General features: G+C 37.3%; 1 protein-coding gene across 2 annotated transcripts in view; it reads right to left on the bottom strand.

The window, feature by feature from the left end:
- Positions 1-17,949, bottom strand: part of SDCCAG8 (SHH signaling and ciliogenesis regulator SDCCAG8) — a 75,719-nt gene that overhangs the window by 6,040 nt on the left and 51,730 nt on the right. For both annotated transcript variants that reach the window (XM_082306332.1, XM_082306331.1), the window contains 2 exons: positions 4,287-4,414; positions 2,047-2,155 (listed from right to left, as the gene is read on the bottom strand). In XM_082306332.1, coding sequence (XP_082162458.1) covers positions 2,047-2,155; positions 4,287-4,414 — 237 coding nt within the window. The remainder of the gene's footprint in view (positions 1-2,046; positions 2,156-4,286; positions 4,415-17,949) is intronic.

The following is a 17,949-nucleotide window of genomic DNA, read 5'->3' on the forward strand; positions in this document are numbered from 1 at the left end:
TTTCCATGCAAATAGGGCGTGCTACTGCTTCATCATCTGCTATTATTAATGTACATGAGAACTAAGTTATAAAATCTCCCAAAAATGATTACTTTTTTTCAGAAGACAAAGCTACAGCATTCTGTCCCAGAATTGTGGTTTTACACTATAACCAGTGACAATGAGCACGAAGATTGCCTTTCGGAGAGATGCTACTGAAACATATATAGACTGATCCTGCATTTAAAACTTTGCCGAAGTAATTTCTGCATCTGATCTCCTGATCACATCACTTTCTGAAGCCATCTATTAGTTTTTCATTTTCCACTGTCTCCAGTTCTACCTTTCTGTTCTCATTTTCATACGCTTTTTTGGTCCCTACCTATTTCTCCATTCTTGTTACTGACTGCGGCAGCTCCCACTCCACTGAAGGCAAGCTCAAGCTATTTTAGGGCCACTTCTCAGAACTGCTTTCATACATTCTTCCATACTCTTTCTTGAGCAAAATATACCACTTTCTGGAGATCCAAGAGGGCTCCTTTTCCCTTTTTCAGGTTCTTGACATAGTCAGCTAATGTTGCTAGGTGGAGAAACACTTGGCAATCTCTGGTATTTATTTTCAGAGAATAATGTGTTTTCACAGTATGTTTTCTGTCTTTCCTTCATCCTTTTACAGTTACTAGTCTGTGACTGTGAGCTCTAGCAACAAAGTCTGTGTGCATTTTTATTGCTGGAATAATAATATGATTTGAATCTATTTAGATTTTGTATTACTTTAGCAGAGGAGCTCTGCTTTTTCAGAAGAAAAATTCTGTTTGTTTCTCTCTCAAGTACCCATCACAACATTTGCAAGGGAAGATCGCTTACATTTCCTCAAGTTTCTCATTTCTCCCCCAAACACTCTGGATGGGATTCATCTCCCAACTTCAGCCACTTAACAGCTAGTCAACACTTTATATTCAGTGGAAAGTAGGATGGGCAGTGGAGGCAGTACCTGTGGGAAGCATCATATATTTTTTATATATAGTCATCTACTTATATCATTCCCCTTTGACCATTCCTGAAAACAGGATACTGGATAAATAAGCTCTCTCCCTGAATGAGTGTTGCCCCTGTTATGATACCTCAACAGGATGATTAAATCCGCCCAGCAGAAGAAGAATCCTATATTGAAAACCAATTTTATCTTTGCTGAGTGTTTTCCTTACTTCACATAAGCCATGCGAGATGAATCCTACCCTTAACTACCAAATTCACTTTGCATGAAATTTACAGAAGTTGCAGAATGCCAGAATGATTTAAGTTAATGAAAGTTGCAGAATGACTTAAATCCTGTTCACTACTCTAAAATTGAACCCTGCAGAAAGTTTCAACAGAGACTATTTTCACACTTACGCAGGTAAAATCAAATTATTTACTAGCACAGAACGACAAAATTAGTAATTTTTTTTTTTTTTTAAAAGCTAGTCCGGTCCTATAGAACTTTTAAATAGCTTCCAGGTTTTGTTTTATTCCTGAATTTCTAATGGCTTTGTATTTAGACCTGCTATTGATTTTAATAAGAGCACCATATAACAAGTGGGGGCAGAATCAGAGCTTCAATGACAAGCAATTTTGATGACAATTATTTCAGAGAAAATTATTCAGTGTGTAGTATTGTGAATGGAGCTTTAAGTAAATAATTAAACCAACAGACTACAGTTTTGAGAACTTTATATGAAAAATATTAAATATTTAATTTCAGATAAACTCGAATTGTAGCTCTGTTAACAATTTTCCACTTTTCATATTAAGAGTATGAAGATCAGGAAGAAAATAGTATGCAATTTTTACATTGGAATTGTATAAGAAATTTGAAGTAATAGCCAGAAACATAATCTGAAAAGCGGAAAATTAGAATCACCCTGGATAAAAATCCATCCATGTTTTTTAAGTGGCATATATTATATTGAGATAATGTGTAATACCTGGGACAAGATGAATAATAATAAATATTAAAATGCCCCCCCCCCCCAAAAGAAGCATGTCCTAATACTAAAAGGGATAGGATAAGAAAAATATACTAACCTGTATTTTTCTGACATTTGTTCCAACTTCCTTGCCAACATACAACATTCTTCCTTTAATTTTGCTATGAATGTATTCTGGGAGGTCAGCAATGAATCCAGTTCATTTACTAGAAATTATAAAATTGTAAAACTAGAAAATTATTTTACAATTATATAAATTTATAGATAATTTAGAAACAATTTTATATATTCTTAATTTCTCTCCTCTAGATCCTTCTGGTTTTGGTATGCTTTTTAAACTTCAGCTACTTGGACATGGCATTATAACATTATCATTCATCAAATAAAGGCTATCTGTCAGAATAAGCTAACCTAAAGTGTTAAAGCGATGTTGCCACTGAATCAGGTCTTGTATGACAAGAATCACCATAAAGACTACGTATCTAATCTGGTAGTTTTGCTTTTTAGCTGGAAGTTCATTGACATTTCTGGAAGGAATAAAATTGGCAAGCTATGCCTCAGCAGTCTTTTGCTTGCTCAACTGGTGCAGAGGATACACTGGCAACCCAAACACTCAGACTGTAGACTCATTTCATTCTCTCCTTAAAAAAGCAGTTATTTTATTTACTGTGTCCTGTGCTTACTATTATTAATGTATTTTTTTCCTCTTTAATGATAAGATATAGACTTATTGTCCACTGACAGTTGCAGTGAAACCACTTTATAAATTAATTTTCAGTTACTATCATTTTGGGTTGCACCAAAACTTGTGACCTAGAAATCAAGCATATTTATTCTTTCAAAAGGAAGACACTGCAAAATGATGTTTCTTGGTTTCTACTTTTAAAATTATTCACAGAAAGAGAGACCATTGTTACCCAAATTCCTTGTATGTGTGTAGGGTCATAATACACAAGGGTTTCTTCATGTACATAATAAATGACTATCATTTTCAACTGCTTCTAATTCTACTAGAGATATATAAAAAGAAACTCAGCCTGAACGTTGTTTCTTTTTTGTATACTGGGACAATTTATGCACTAGGAGGGTAAATTACACATCTCTTGTGCAAAATTACACTTGGTCATATGCAGATGTGCTGGCTACAGCTGGGAAGAATGATTCCGAGAACTTCTTTTCTTTTCCTACTGTGTAGACAGCAGCCGTAATGTAGCTGTTTGCATTCCCTGAACACACAGAAAGGTCCTCTAGTACCATGATAATGCTGAAAAAAAGGCAGAAAATCAGATGGCAGATGTAAATGTGCCTGCTACCCCAAGTATTATCTGGCACTGCTTTGGATTAATACAGGCTACATCAGTTTTCTAAAGGTATTGAAGGACTGATTGGTAAAAATGGTATTTTATTAAACATATGAATATACCATGTTCCATAAGAGCTGAAGCTTCTCCTCCTTTCCATGCTCAGGGGTTAGAGATTTCCTCTCTAAAAATGTCTTTTTTTGTTTATAATATGCACCTTTATTAATGTTGTTGGCACAGTACTTCATAATAACAAAAGCCTTTTTTTGTTTGCTTGGAAGACCCATTTTACTTCCAGATTAAAGGTTAGAAGTTATTGATCAGCTAAGTCAATGCAATGAAGTCTCCTATTACGAGAACCTGAAGTATGCAAGGGATTAAACATCCTTCTTCTAGATTGAGGGTGTTGGGGGGGGGGGGCACATGGTAATGCTAAAAATGTTTGAGGCTGCAAAGATTAAATAAAGGAACATATCAATTTGGAGCCAGTGAATTACATCCAGCTGCGACAGTGAATTAAGAACCGATTAATGGCTAAAGCTTTTCTCCAGTTTGGATGCCGAAGCAAACTCATTAAGCTTTTAGAGTAGCTATAATGTGTGTACTGTGGGAACTGTTCAATGCTATTCAGGAGACTTTAACTGTAAGCTCAGAGCATTTCCCGCAGAGCTTCTGATGCTATTTTCTTTATATAACATGTGTGCCTGAAAATCCAGCCAAAAACAAGCCCTTTGTTTTTCTACTTTGTTGTGGTCTCTCTCAGCTTTACGTTTCTTGAACACAGGTAAATAAACTCATAATCCAGATGGTGCAACAGATGTGAGAGCAGCACTCTGAAATCAACAGACAGTGGGCAATACTTTCCATTTTCTCTTTTAAACGCTAACTAATATGTAATTCGGAATCTCCGGTGTAGTTAGCATCTGCTCCCTTCGGCCAGCCAAAGGTTACAGGTGTTCCTGATGTCATTTCACAGTAAGGCGTGGGCCTGGCTTGTGAGTGAGTGCCCAGGCTCTAATCTTTCCCTACCACCTACCAGTTTTCTCATGCTGGGCCTCCATTTGCTGCATCTTCTGTGTCAGCTCCTGCTCTCTTTGCTGGGCCTGAAGGGCTCGGGCCTTTGCTTCATTGCTAATGCTTTGCTGAATGCTCTCTTTCTCCAATCTATAAAAAAAACCAAATAGGAAATAGAGAAAAATAAAACTCATATACTGAAGATGATAAATTAAAAAGGCAAAGCAGAACATTCAATTAATAATAACTAAAAAAAAAATCTGGCCAAGCTTTTCACATTGAACATTCCCCTCCCACTTCAGGTTATACAAACTGACCTTTTTCTCTTACAATGTCAAACATTCTCCAGTGACTAGTAGAAAACAGATAAAAAATATGATCTATTTCCTGAGTGAAAATTAGCCTTTCAGAAAAAAATATGATTTTATTGTTAAAAATTTTTAAACACAACTTCTTTTTCATAAGGAAGTTCCCCAACATCCACTTTGCACTGAACAGATTATTTGCATTTTCTTTTAAATGCTATTTATTTAATTCTGCAATGAAGCTTGGGGACCTGACCCTGAGATGGACTGGTTCCCAGTGAACCAGCAGGAGATAAGTCAATGGGAGTGATTGCCACAGTGCTCATAATACAGCTACTCTGAAAGCTTAATGAGTTTTTTTTTAAGCAACCAAACAAGTTTTAGCTATTAATTTATGCAAATAGGAGATGAATGCATCCATTACAATGGAGAAGACTGTTAGCACCACACAGGCCCAGCCTCTTGTGGTTCTGCTCACTGGGGGGTTGTACAGGAAGGTCTAAAGCCCAGTACTATTATCGAAGTACACAAGCAAGAGAGCAATTTACTTGACCAGATATGCAAGATGGGGCAATCTACTCCTCAGGCAAAACAAATGCTAGACTACCACACTCCAATGAAGCATTTTATTTAACGCAAGCCAAGCAAAAACAGCATGGAAAATAAAACCCCAAAAAGATATATGCATATAAATTAGAAAAGGTCCTAAACTGCAAATTCATATCTAGACTTTCCCAAAGGTCGTGAATATTTATCTGGTGCACACTAGGATCCAGATTCAAATTTTCAGTGAGTTCACACATCACAAGGATTGATTTCTAGATTTCAAATGACACAGATGCACACACTTTTCTACTGAAACTACATTTAATAGCTCAGGGTAGGTTTCAATAAAGTCTTATAAAAGTGTTGGTTTATTCTAGGGATAATAGCTATTTCAGGGGACTACAAAACAGAACATGGGTATAGATCACGTAAGGATAAAGCCACATCTCATGTGGTTGCTGCACTTAACCTTTGGATTGGTGCCTAATAACCCATCCGAGATATTGCAATATCTCAGCATGACACACACAATGTTAAATCTTGTCTCTTAAACTTACCCCAAAGCAATACAAATGGTGAGTCACATTACACTAATTCCTGGTCCTGATGTTGCAAGCCCTACCTTAGGCAAAACTCCCTTTGAAATCACAGGCAGTTTTTTCTGAGGTAAGACTGAGAATGATTTGCCACAGAGAATACATTTAGATAGCAAGAATATTACAGTGTTAAGGAAACAAAGCACATTTTTCAAGGAAATTTCATACATTGGGCTGCACTTTATCACATCATTCTCAGAATTACTTCGTAACCATACTGGGGCTATCCTAAGCAGTCATCTTGCGTCATTTCCTAAGTGTAGGCTCCAAATATGGAACGCATTACTATGAAAAATCTTTCCGTATTTGCTGGGAACTGGTCTATTTAAACCCCTTCCAAACATCTTTTACCTTCAGACAGTTGTCATAAGCCCCAGACTACTCAAAAAAACGCACCAGCACCTAACACATCCCCCAGACACTTTCAGCTAAAGGAAGTGGCAGTAGCACAGTATTTTATTGAATAGTTTCTCATGTGAGATGGCTGTGTGCAGTTGGGTGCTGTGCTGTCATCTGGCACACAGCTGGCTGGCTAGCGTTCTGCTGGGGGTAGCCTTCAGCATGTATCAAGCTGCACAGCTCAAGCTACCAAGGCAAGCCTGTAAGGGTCCGTTCCTCATTGCGAGGGTCCCTCCTGTCGAACACATGCTAACAGGCAAGTTATGGAGAACCTGCTGCCACCAGAAACACTCTCTTGCTAAGGGGACCCATCCAAAAAAGCCACTCGCCTGTGCTACTTACTGTATAGAGCAAACCAGCAGGAGCTCAGAAACCATGGATGCATGGTGAGTTCCCTATGGATGAAGTGTATATGGGGTGGGGGAAAATAGATGAGTTTATACAGTGGGCAAAAGCTCAACTCTAAGATGAGGAAAACACAGGTAAGTCTTATGCAGAAGGGGAGCTGACTAGTGTCAGTCTTAGCACCTAGAAAATTTTAGGATTGAGACACATCCGGTGCCACATAAAGAGCAATATCTGAGGTGCCTAGAGCTGCTCAGGAACGCAAAAATTTCCTGGAGCCAAAGCTGTCTAAACTGAGTGGCAAGTCTTTCACCCACACCTTGAGCTGACACCTTCCCTGCTCTCTAAGTTCAATCTCTCTGCCCTCCTACAGAAAATTTCCCCAACACATTTTACATATACAGAGGGAAAAAAAACCAAAAACACAAAACAAAAAACTCCACCATGGATAAAACATGCAGAAGGCGGTCCAAGAGATTTCAGGAACTGCTGGTAACATTCCTGCTACAACCAGCAAATACTGCAGGAGTTTTAGAAGGTTTGACACGAGCTTCTTATTTGCAATTACTCTGAACTGTGAAAGAAGGGGAGCTTGATTTAAGAAAAAGAATAGCTGTGGACTGTAGACAGAAGGAAACAGTTGTACCCCTCCAGCATTAGTGTTAAGAGACCAGGAGTTTCCTCCTACAAAAACTTCAGAATTTCTCATATTGACTAAAGGAAAGCACTGAGATAATGTAAAGCAAAGCAACAACAGCCTAATTTTGATGACAGGTAAGATCTGAATCAGAAATGAGAGCCAAAGATTAATTGTATCAGAACTTCTTAAAGCATCATCTATAGGTATCAAAAAAAGGGGACAGAGTGGTTAAACTGCAGCAGCCTGTTCTCTACTAGAATGCACACACTGAATCAAAATTGGAGACAGTAGCAAAAATTAAAGTTATGTCACATAGTATCCATCATAAAACACTAAATAAATGCCTCTCTGATAATAATTCTGGTTTTGGCCATAACATTGATCAGTTTTATGAAAGCAGAAGCATTGAACTCACTGTGACTTTCATTTTTGTGCCATGAAGTCAGAAGCAACCAAAGACTCATTCACACAGAGGCAAGTTCAAGCTTTCCTTCAGCCCTGTTCTGAAGTGCAAGTTTTCCACAGTGATTTTAGTTCTAAACATTGATTGTTTTGAGCCTGAGTTACGGCTGTCATGAGCAGCCTACTTAGTTAGCTTGTTCACATATTTCAATGAACTGGATATTGGCTTGCAGTGACTGAAAGCTATGCTTTCTAAATATTCTTGACAAAACGAAGGACACAGTAAACTGTAGCTCATAGCACAGGAAAAAGAACGAGATTACCATCATTTGCAAACCCTAAGAAAATCCTTACTGAAAATGAAGTGAAAATTCACTTTGACCTCAAAGCTAACATAAAAGTAAGCTGGCTGAATTTGAGCCATCAAATTTGATTTAAAAAACCCCTTTCCCACTACTAACAAATAAAAACTGGATCACAGATCCATTTTCAATAGAAGACTGCTCTCTGCCGAATGGCTTCACAGTAAAGAAAAAGAAAGGATGTAAAGACTAGTCACGTGAAAGTCATATTTGACATAAATAATAGCTCATTGATTTTTGACTGTAAAAAGAACAGAACCTAGATGGATCAAACTTTGAATTTCACAATGCAGTTCAATACTAGGTATTTCTGCAAGAGCCTTTTTGCTTTGGTAACAGTAAAAATACAAAATGAAAAAATACAGGATGAGTCTCAATGTAGAATTAGGCCTCTGACTGGAGGTTGCCAGTAAGTCTTCTGACAAAGCAACTATGATGTGAAGCAACCATGCTGCCTATATTGACTATCTGATTTTTCCATGAGATCAACATGTGGCATTTTGTAAACAGCTAACGGTTCCATTAGTAAGGACTATGACCTTAATTGGACAAATTAAAATGCTCTAGCAATTATCTCAGTTCAGTGGCACACAAGAGTTTATCATAACCTCATTTTTGACATCTTCATTTCTTATTAATTATAGTTAAAAATATAATTATAAAATATTTCAGGCTTTCATAGATACTTACTTTAAACTGGACTTCAGAAATAATAAGGCATTTAGTGTTCCAAACGTTTGAGGTATGTGAACTAACAAGACTGTTGGCCTAAATAATGACCAGTCCTGGAACGCAGCATCATACTCGGGCAGCAAGAGGACCAGTTGAGCCTAACACCGATGCTTTTCCTACATGCCCCAGTGGCTGAGCACAGACCTCTTCCCAGACAACAGGTAGCCAAGTGGGCCAGCACTGTGAGCTTCTGTGCAACAAATCCCATCAAAAGAGGGAAAGCACTCAGCTGAGGGCTCTCTCAGCTCTTCCAGAGGAAATGGGCTTCCTCTCCGAGTACTTTTGAAAACAAATGTATAGCACAAGCTTCTATGTAACAAATGGAAAACAGTTTTGAAAAGGTACCCAAACACTTAATTCCCAATATCTTTGACAAAATCTGGCCTGAGGGCACTCAAATTAATTAGAACACTTTTGAAAATAGGACTTGAAAGCCTATGTGTATTAGGAACTCCCCAGATTTTAGTCAATAGCTTTGGGTACAAAGGTCCAGCAGTGTTTTATGCAGTCTACTTTGCAAGCCTTCCACGATACAGGTCTAGCGGACTGTCCATTACAAGCAGCTTTCTGAACTATCTTCTCATAGGTTATTTCATATTATTTCAGCTACAAGTGTCAAGGGAAGAATGGAAAATCAGAGTATATCAGAGCAACATCCACTGTAAAAAAAAATAAATAAAATCTGAAACAAGAGGTCACAATACTTACCCTATTCTGTAAGGGGAAACACCAAAAAAATGTTTGCAGTCTTACTTTACTATCGGAAAGCATTAAAATACTGCAATGATAAAGGTCATAAAACAATGTATATAGAATAAGATCATATGTTGGGTCAGAACACGTCACAAATTTCTTCCTTCTGAGCTCCATATGTATCTTCATAAGTATGTCATACACAGAAGGATAAGGGCTCGTTTTTTTCAGGTCAGCAGACAAGCCTAAAGGCTGGTCTGCAAATTTAAAAAAAAAAAAAAAAAAAAAAAAAAGAAAAAAATTACCAAGAAGTCATTCTCTCCAGGAACGGTCTTAAATCATTTTCTCTATTAATGTAAAACTCCTGAAACTGCTTTCAGACCTGCCTTTCAATTTAACAGCACTGCAGTATCCTATTCAGCTATTTCTAATGGAGAATGTGTTTACAGAATGCTATCTGAAGTCTCAGTATTTTCAAACATTTAGGTAAGGAAATATACCACAGTAAGACCCCAAATTCTTCAGCTAGATAAGTAAATGCTGGTTTTAAGTGTAACTATGACTCAAAATTATTAATTTCCCCACCTTCCAAATTAACAGAGCTCTAGAGCATGTACCTTGCTCATATGTTTGGATCAAGTCATTGACAAGACTCAGGGTTACAAGATTTCTCCCTTTCCCTTAAGTCAGGCTTCTAGGAACCTTTTGTTTAGCATTGATTCCTTTGGTTATCTTCCTTTGTAAGGCCTATGTATTTTCGTCTAATAGGTCCTTGTTAATACCTAGGATTGCTATGACTGAGGACATAGGTGGACAGTGTTTCCTGGTTTCCTCTTATAAAACACTGTAGATTTTTTGCCATCCAATTTTTTTGTAATAAAGGTTTTGTTTCTTTTCAGTGCATATGTAAATCTGCCACAGCGTGTTTGGACTGGCTGGATTTTACAGCTCTTGGTGCTTCTACAGGACAGAAGGAGAGGCATGAAATAAATGTTCTTATGTCAAAAAATAAATAAAAAAAGATGCACACGTGCATGCTTGTGCAAGAATTATGTAGAAATATCTTTCAAAAGCATCATGATCAGGTCATTTCTTTAAACCTCTCCAAGGAGCTGAAAAATTGCCCTTCCTGTATCCCATTGTGGGAATTACCCACTGAGTTGCTCTTTATGTCTGTTTCTGGGAGCCGACTGGATGCTGATTCTGGAGCCGACTGCCAGTTCTTCTCAGTGGAAAGCTCAAGTTTCTGGAAACTGCCCCAGCCAGCACACTGTGTTTGGTGAGCTTCAGTGCAATCTACATTTGCCTGGTCAAATTTTGCAGAGACCTAATTCTTAATTTAATTGGTAGAATTGGAGGACTGCGTCATTGTTAAGAACGCATGTCGTCCTATTCATGAGAATTGAGGCTTAAAAAAAATTTTTTTTTTTTTAAATCTTAAGTTTTGTTTTTACAGTATAAGGTGACTAGTTACATTAGTGGCGAGATACAGAGAGTTTCCTAAATAATGAAATGTCAGAGTTTTCTTCTCATAACCACATAAAGCAGAACCTACTACAAGCAATTAGAAAAGTTATGTAAAGGTCAAGGGTTTGAAAGTGGTAAAAAATTAAGCATTCAAATTGATTCAGCTCTTTAAATATGGATCTGGAAGGCTGGAAGATGCTACAGAAACAACTTTAACGTAGAAATACCTTCAAAGTATGCTAGTGAACCAACCAACCAAAACTTGCTACTACCCTACCTGAGATAGAAGACTGGAAAAGATAGCTCTGCCAGACTACTACTACTTCACAAAAACACCTCAAAATACAAGAAACACTTTTGAGGAAGAAAACAAGAAAAGATTAAGCTCTTTCCACATTTCCAACTTTGTCAAGAGACTAGCTACAATTATTTGACAAATTAGCTTAAAACTATTTATTTTCCCCACAATGCAAATAATTACCCAACTGTATCCCAATTCCCAGAATCCAAATAATATCAACTTTTATACTACATTCTATTTTTTTCTGAAAATTTCAATTTTGCTGAAACGGAAATTAGTGCATATGACTTCCTTGTTCCCACTGAAATTTTTTTCCAGCTTTCCTCTATTTAGAACACAGTTACACCATTGGAACCACCTTATAACTTTTACATATATTTGCACTTTATATAACCCTAGGAGGTCTACAGCAACAATAAAATGCTAAGTCTAAAACTTCCACTTTGCCCTTTATACCCTACCTGAGGCATCAGCAGATATTACACATTAATGTCTGTGCTTGAAAAGATTCCCACTCTATTTTTGAGTACTTGCTGTACTTGAAAACTGCTTCAAAATTACCACTAACTGGAGATACTGATGGGCATGAGAAAGATGAAAAGTTGTAAGGGCATAGGAACTGAGAGACACAGACTGTTACTCCTATGAAAGTTTACATGAAGCTTGAATATAGTTAACTTGAGTATATATATAACCGGTGGTATATTCCATCTCTACTTCTATCTACTAGATCTATTAACAATATGAAAGGATTAGATTTCTTACTCACTTTAAATCCAGCATAAAAGAAAGAATTTGCAAACACCTAGCCTATAACATAATTTTATTCTTTCGGTGTTTTGCCTTCAAAAGATATATACGGAAAACGATCAGTTCCTCAATGTAGACAACAACTACTTTTAAATTTGGATAGTTCTCTGTATACGAAGTCACAACTACCCTCTATTTCATTGTTAGAGAAGAAAAAAAAGTATCTCTAACAGTAATTAACATTTCATATTAGGTCAAATATACTGACTTAGAACCAAAATCTTATTTTTCTGGCACATCTGTAAGCCTTGCCAGCAAGATACGCACCTTGCAAGTAAACACCCATCCTGCAGTGGTTATTACCATCAGATTGTGAACAATTTGGCTGATAAGTCCCTATAGAAACAGACAATTAAGTATAGAATAGAAGTTGCATGGGAAGATGCAATATGAGAAGAAGTGTTTTTTATGAAGTCTTAGTATGTAGCCCTAAGCACTTCATAGTACTACACCCCTTTCTGGAATATTTTATCTTTGTTCCACAAGCCACTTTTACAAATGGCTGAATGTTGAAATGCTTCCTTACCATAGAAGATTTTTACAGGCATTTACTCTGCGTACACAAGGTTATTTAAATTATTTTCACTATATTTGAAATAAAGGCGTAATTTTCTTGACTTATGGTGATTCTTAAATTTGGTGCCAGCAGCCTCTTACGATGCAGCTTCAGGACAGATTTAAGCCAGTCTAAGGTGACATTGCCAGCATAAGGTGTGGTCCCTCTTTCCATCCTCTTATAGTTAGCACTCATGCAACTTACACTGCAAGAGCAAATGGTTCTTTTTCAAATTGATTAACTCCCTGAACCACCTGATCATACGGATGCCTGTCTTCCAGTGTCAGCACAAGCAAGGGCCCGGCAATACGTGGTCAGACGTAGCCACATATTACCACTCTAGGGATTTGCCTTTTCAGCAGCAGCATAGACTTAGACCAGCTTCAAACAATTCTAACTGTACTCCAAGGCTCAGCTTGCTAATACAGTAAATCCAAACGTCAGGCTCCTACCATTGAATCAAAAAATGATGCAGCTAAATGATGCAGATACCTGATCTGCTATGAACTCATGCTGCCAATTTAAATTTGTTCAAAAAACCAGTATTTTTGGTACGTTAACTTTGTACCAGCAAGCTTTATGCTGAATCAGGTATCATCTGTCCTACTGCAGCTGGCATAAAGTCAGCATAAACACTGCGTTGTATGCTCTGGCTAATTCAAAAGGAAAGTGACTGTGCTCACACCTGATCCGGATCAGATCAGCACAGCTGAATGATCCAGTAGATCACAGATGCGCTATGAATGACTGCTGAACAGTCACCTGCATTTTTCACAGACATTAGGTTTGGACATGCAACCTGCAGTTAAGCTACCATAGGCCTGATACTTTGAAGTTGTTAACTCTCCCCAACTATTGCTGAAGTTGAGAAGAACGGAGGAACTCTCTGCCTCCCTGCCTCCAAAGGACCAAGCCTCACGTGAACAAGCCTGGGAAGAAGCAGGACAATTTGTCAGAACACAGCATTCTTCAGGATGACAATTTGAAAGACAATTATTTGATTTTGAGGGAATTTGATCTAGGGTAAGCTAGACTTCCCCCCATCCTACAGCAAGATACCACATATTCCAGCAAACTGACAAACTTGTGACCAAAAGCAGGAAAGATGAGAAATACTGTGCTAACACTACCTTGTACTTGACAGTTGTTGATTTGCTTAGATATTACAGAAACATCCCAATAAAAGACACATTTATCAACCCACATGTCACAGGAGCTAGATGTGAACAGGTGAGTTAAAAAATAAAAATCCAGTCTTATATGCCTTTTATTGGTTTGGTCAACTGTGGCATAATTTTTGTATTATCCTGATTGTAACTGTCTGCACATTAGTATTAGAAATAATGGACAGGCAGTATAACAGTTGAGGGTTTTGGTGAGGTGGTGTTTTTTTTTTTTTTTTTGGTCAGGTTATAAATCTCTCTTCTTATGCTGTCAAGAGTAAGGGAGAAACGTATTTCAATAGCAACTTTAAAACGAAACTCACAAATTACTACCATTATGTTAAGTGCTAGATATCCCACTGTGCAGTTTTGCTTTGTGAATTTTTACCTTCTTCCATGCACACTTTTAGCCACTGATCGCACAGCCTTTCAGTGTTTTCTGCCTTTTCCTTTAAATAAACTGGCTCTGGCTCCTTCCATCTGGTTCCCCTTCCGTCAGCAACCCTGCACCTGTTCACACCTCCTCTCCTGTTGGATTCCACTGAACATTTCCTCCTCTGCCAGGGCTATTCTGGCACTCGCAACCTTTCTGTCATTCAATCCATCTGTCAGAAGTGAACTTTGTTTACCGCAAGCTTCTGCTTTCTTCTTCAAGAAGCAAAGCCCCTCAAGGTCATTGTCAAATGAACTGTCGGTGTGGATTTAAATCCACTTCTGCTAACCAGCAGAAGATGAAGTTCTTTACAGTCCTGTATTTGTGAAGATCAGTTTGGGGTATAGGAGAAATAATACAGAAGCAAAAGAATAGATTTTAATCATCATTTCTTAACTCCAACAGCTAATATGTTTTTCTTCATATACGTGTATCTGTACCTTCTTGCAAAGACTAGCATAATCTGAGAAAGACTTGCAGAGCTATGCAAAGAAGTGGTAAAGGCTAATAAAAATATTACAAATAAAATAATAAATGAAAGCTTTTGACTCTCATTTTAGCACTGTGCAACAAAGATATTGACTAAAAATGCAAAGAGAAAATGGGAACAGCTGAATGAGTAAGTTTACAGTAAAACCTTAAAGCGGCCAACAGCATTCACTGTAAATTATTTCATCTGCAGCATCTTTTTTTTTTTTTTTAAACTTACCTACTGATGTTTCAAATGCAACACTGTTAAAGGAAAAAAAAAAATCCTGAATATTTTTTCCTGTTTTCAAGCCTTGTAAAACACACATATGCAAGTCTTTGTGAAAATACTGCCTTCCACAATGAGACAAATTGTAAAGATTCTTTGTCAGGGCTGAGACTAAATTCATATTGTCAACAGGATACATTATTTTTAGCAATTCCTGTGCCCATATTTCTTTTCAGGAATACATTCTGATAATCACAAGCTCCTGAATTATTAACTAACCTCCTCAACAGTCTCAGTCTTCTAAAATAAGAAATACCTTTCAATTTCACTGCATACCTTGGGTATCCTTTAAAAAAAAAAAAAAGAAAATCTTTCACCGAGACTAAATACATTACCAAAAAATAAAATACATATTTTAAGTTTTGTAATCAATTATAATGAACCACCCATTTTATTACCCTTTTACCAAAAATTAATTTAAAGTAAAGCTTTCTGGGAGCAAATCCAGGAGGTAATCCAATCTCATTAGCAGAAATGCAGTTATACTTATGTTAGGTCTGAATTTGACTCTAATAAAAATTGCATTGACAAATACTGCACAAGTTTAGCTGAATAATAACTTAATACCGATATATCCCTTATACGGGGATTAGCCCCTACATTTGTTTTCTGATGTTATGATCTTCTTCTATAGGAAACGACGTGCAGGTGAACCAAAGCACAGGAAATAGAAGAGGAACTCTGGAACAAAAACAATATGCAGCAGTGTCCCACTTAACTACACAGAAACTTTTATTCCCCAGTTTGATTTAAGCCCTGTAGAAGGCAACTGAGCAAGGAGAAGCTAATCAAGAACAGTTGCTCCTATTTCTACAAAAATGTAGTTTGATACTCAAACCACCAGGAACGCAGGGGCAACCAAGCGTGGCACGCTATTAAGCTTGCCACGCTGCCAGCGGAGCCAGGGGAAGGAGGTCAGCCCTGTCAAGTAGCCGACAGCAGAGGCTGCGCTCATCTGCTCCCTTAGGACAGGCATCTCCCAGCTCACACTTTCCCCCTGACCAAAGATGGGCACAAGGACACTGAGCAAGGGGGTGAGGAGAGCAGCCAGGCAGCCAAAGCTGGCACGCTCAGGTAACTTTTCTTCCTCCCTCCATCCACCAGCTACCTTCTACGGAGATGATAACCTACAGGCTGATGCTCTTCAATGTCAAGTTTGATGAAGTCCCCAGTTGAGGACCCTTTGGGTTCTGTGTTGAATTTTTTTCTAGGCAAGAATTTCAGAAGCAGAATCTTGCACAGGAGAAAAAAAACAAAACAAAACAAAACCAAACCAACAAACCAACAATCACTGTGACTGCACAAAATAAACAACTTTGAATGATACTTTTGAAAGCACAAGGCAGCTTTTAAAATTGTTTAAGTTCACAAATATCAAGTGCTGATAGAAAATGTACATTCTAGCTTATTGTAAAAACAAGCTTTCAGAGGTACTTGAGAGAATAGCCCTAGAACAAGTAAAAAAATAAAGATAAAAATCAGAAACATTTTTCCACTAGCAAATTCAGCAAAAAATCCAGCAGCATTGAATACATGTGTCTGAAAGATTTTTATGGTTCAAAAAAAAAAAAAAAAAAAAGAAAAATCATTATCCTGTTGTCATTAGTCACACAAATAGAAAACCTAATTTGAATGAGATCAAAGTAAATATTTGATACACACATATAAACTTATTACTGTTAGTGCTGAATAATAACTGCTCAAAACAAAGACCTTATAAAGATGTTTGTTTTCTACAGCAGTTAGTCTCTTCTGTATTTCATCTGAATTCACTGCTCGCTCCAAAGCGCTTTAAGTATTGTCACTGCTCCTGAACCACACTCTACATGCAGTAGCAATTTGGCTGCCTCAACAACCTGATGCGATGTATAAAAGATGAAATCATTAGAGAAATTTGATGTGACCAGTTGCAGTTTAAATGCCATGGAGAAAAACTCAGATGAATCTAAGACTAAAATCTGAAAATGTATTATTGCCTTTTCCTTGAGAAGTTTGTATTGTAGGACAATAAATTAAATTGTCAACCATGTTTAAACTCTTTAAAAATGAAAAAAGGTGATTTATAGAGACTTTCATATTCAAAATTAACACACCATTTTGGATTTATTCTTTACTCCTTCACTTATATTTTCTTTCTTTCCCTTTTAAACTTCATCAATGGCCTTTACATGTTTGTACAATCATCTTAAATATGTTTAAATGATTAAATAGCAAGATATTTAAATAATTGTGTATTATCTTGACACAAAGTATATCAGCTTCGAAATTTCTACAAGGCACTGCCAGAAGACGACAGAGCCGATTTATTTCAAATCATTCAGTATCAGTCTTTGTAAAGCAGCATATGGTCTTATCATGGCAGGTAAAATATTTTACCTTCTATAATAACGCAGAGCAGCTAATTTATCTACATGCTGTATAATCAGATAAACAATTTCAGCTGCACTATGAAATCTGTAGGCAAGGGAGAAATTTATCCCCCCTATTTTATTGATTTTTCTGCCTATACGTTCGTATAATTGCTAACAATAGAGGTTATTCTTTCTTCCATCCCCTTCTTCGATTACCTTAAAGCAAGACCTTCTTTTCAGTTGTGGAAACATTTACAGTTTCTACAGCTGCAGGACAAAGAACTGAGGCATTTTCACAGAGTTGCTCGGGGGAAAAGGAAGGGAAAAAAAAGCTTTGCAAGATACTATTGCAAGTAAAGCAGAGTGAATGACAACTTTCAAAGCTACCACAATCATTTACTAATGTGCTGCTATACCAAATAAGTCTAATTTTTTTTGACAGCACCAAATTAGATTTATTGCAGAAACTGCTGCATAAATAGCATATGGCTATGTTATACCACCTATTTCAAATCCCTGTAATGTTTCCTCCCCTCCCTGCTCAAAATGAATAATTGAGCCAAGCTATAAACCTTCTGCAGGCGAGAGATACACAAGTTCAAAAAGCAGATGCAGGAGAGGTCGATTGCTTTGTTGAAATTGTCTAAAAAAGTATCACATATCCCGATGAAACAAAACTGGGCAGCAATAGGTCAGGTCTCCCTTGCTACGCTTCAGGATTTTATTTCTCCCTTTCCTTGACAAAATTTTGTTTTCATTTCTCTTGCAAGCTGACAGTCATCAACACGGGGCATGACCTCGTAATCCTCTCGCACATGACTACCTCT

The sequence above is a fragment of the Platalea leucorodia genome (assembly GCF_965183815.1).
Source record: "Platalea leucorodia genome assembly, chromosome: 3".
Classification (NCBI taxonomy): domain Eukaryota; kingdom Metazoa; phylum Chordata; class Aves; order Pelecaniformes; family Threskiornithidae; genus Platalea; species Platalea leucorodia.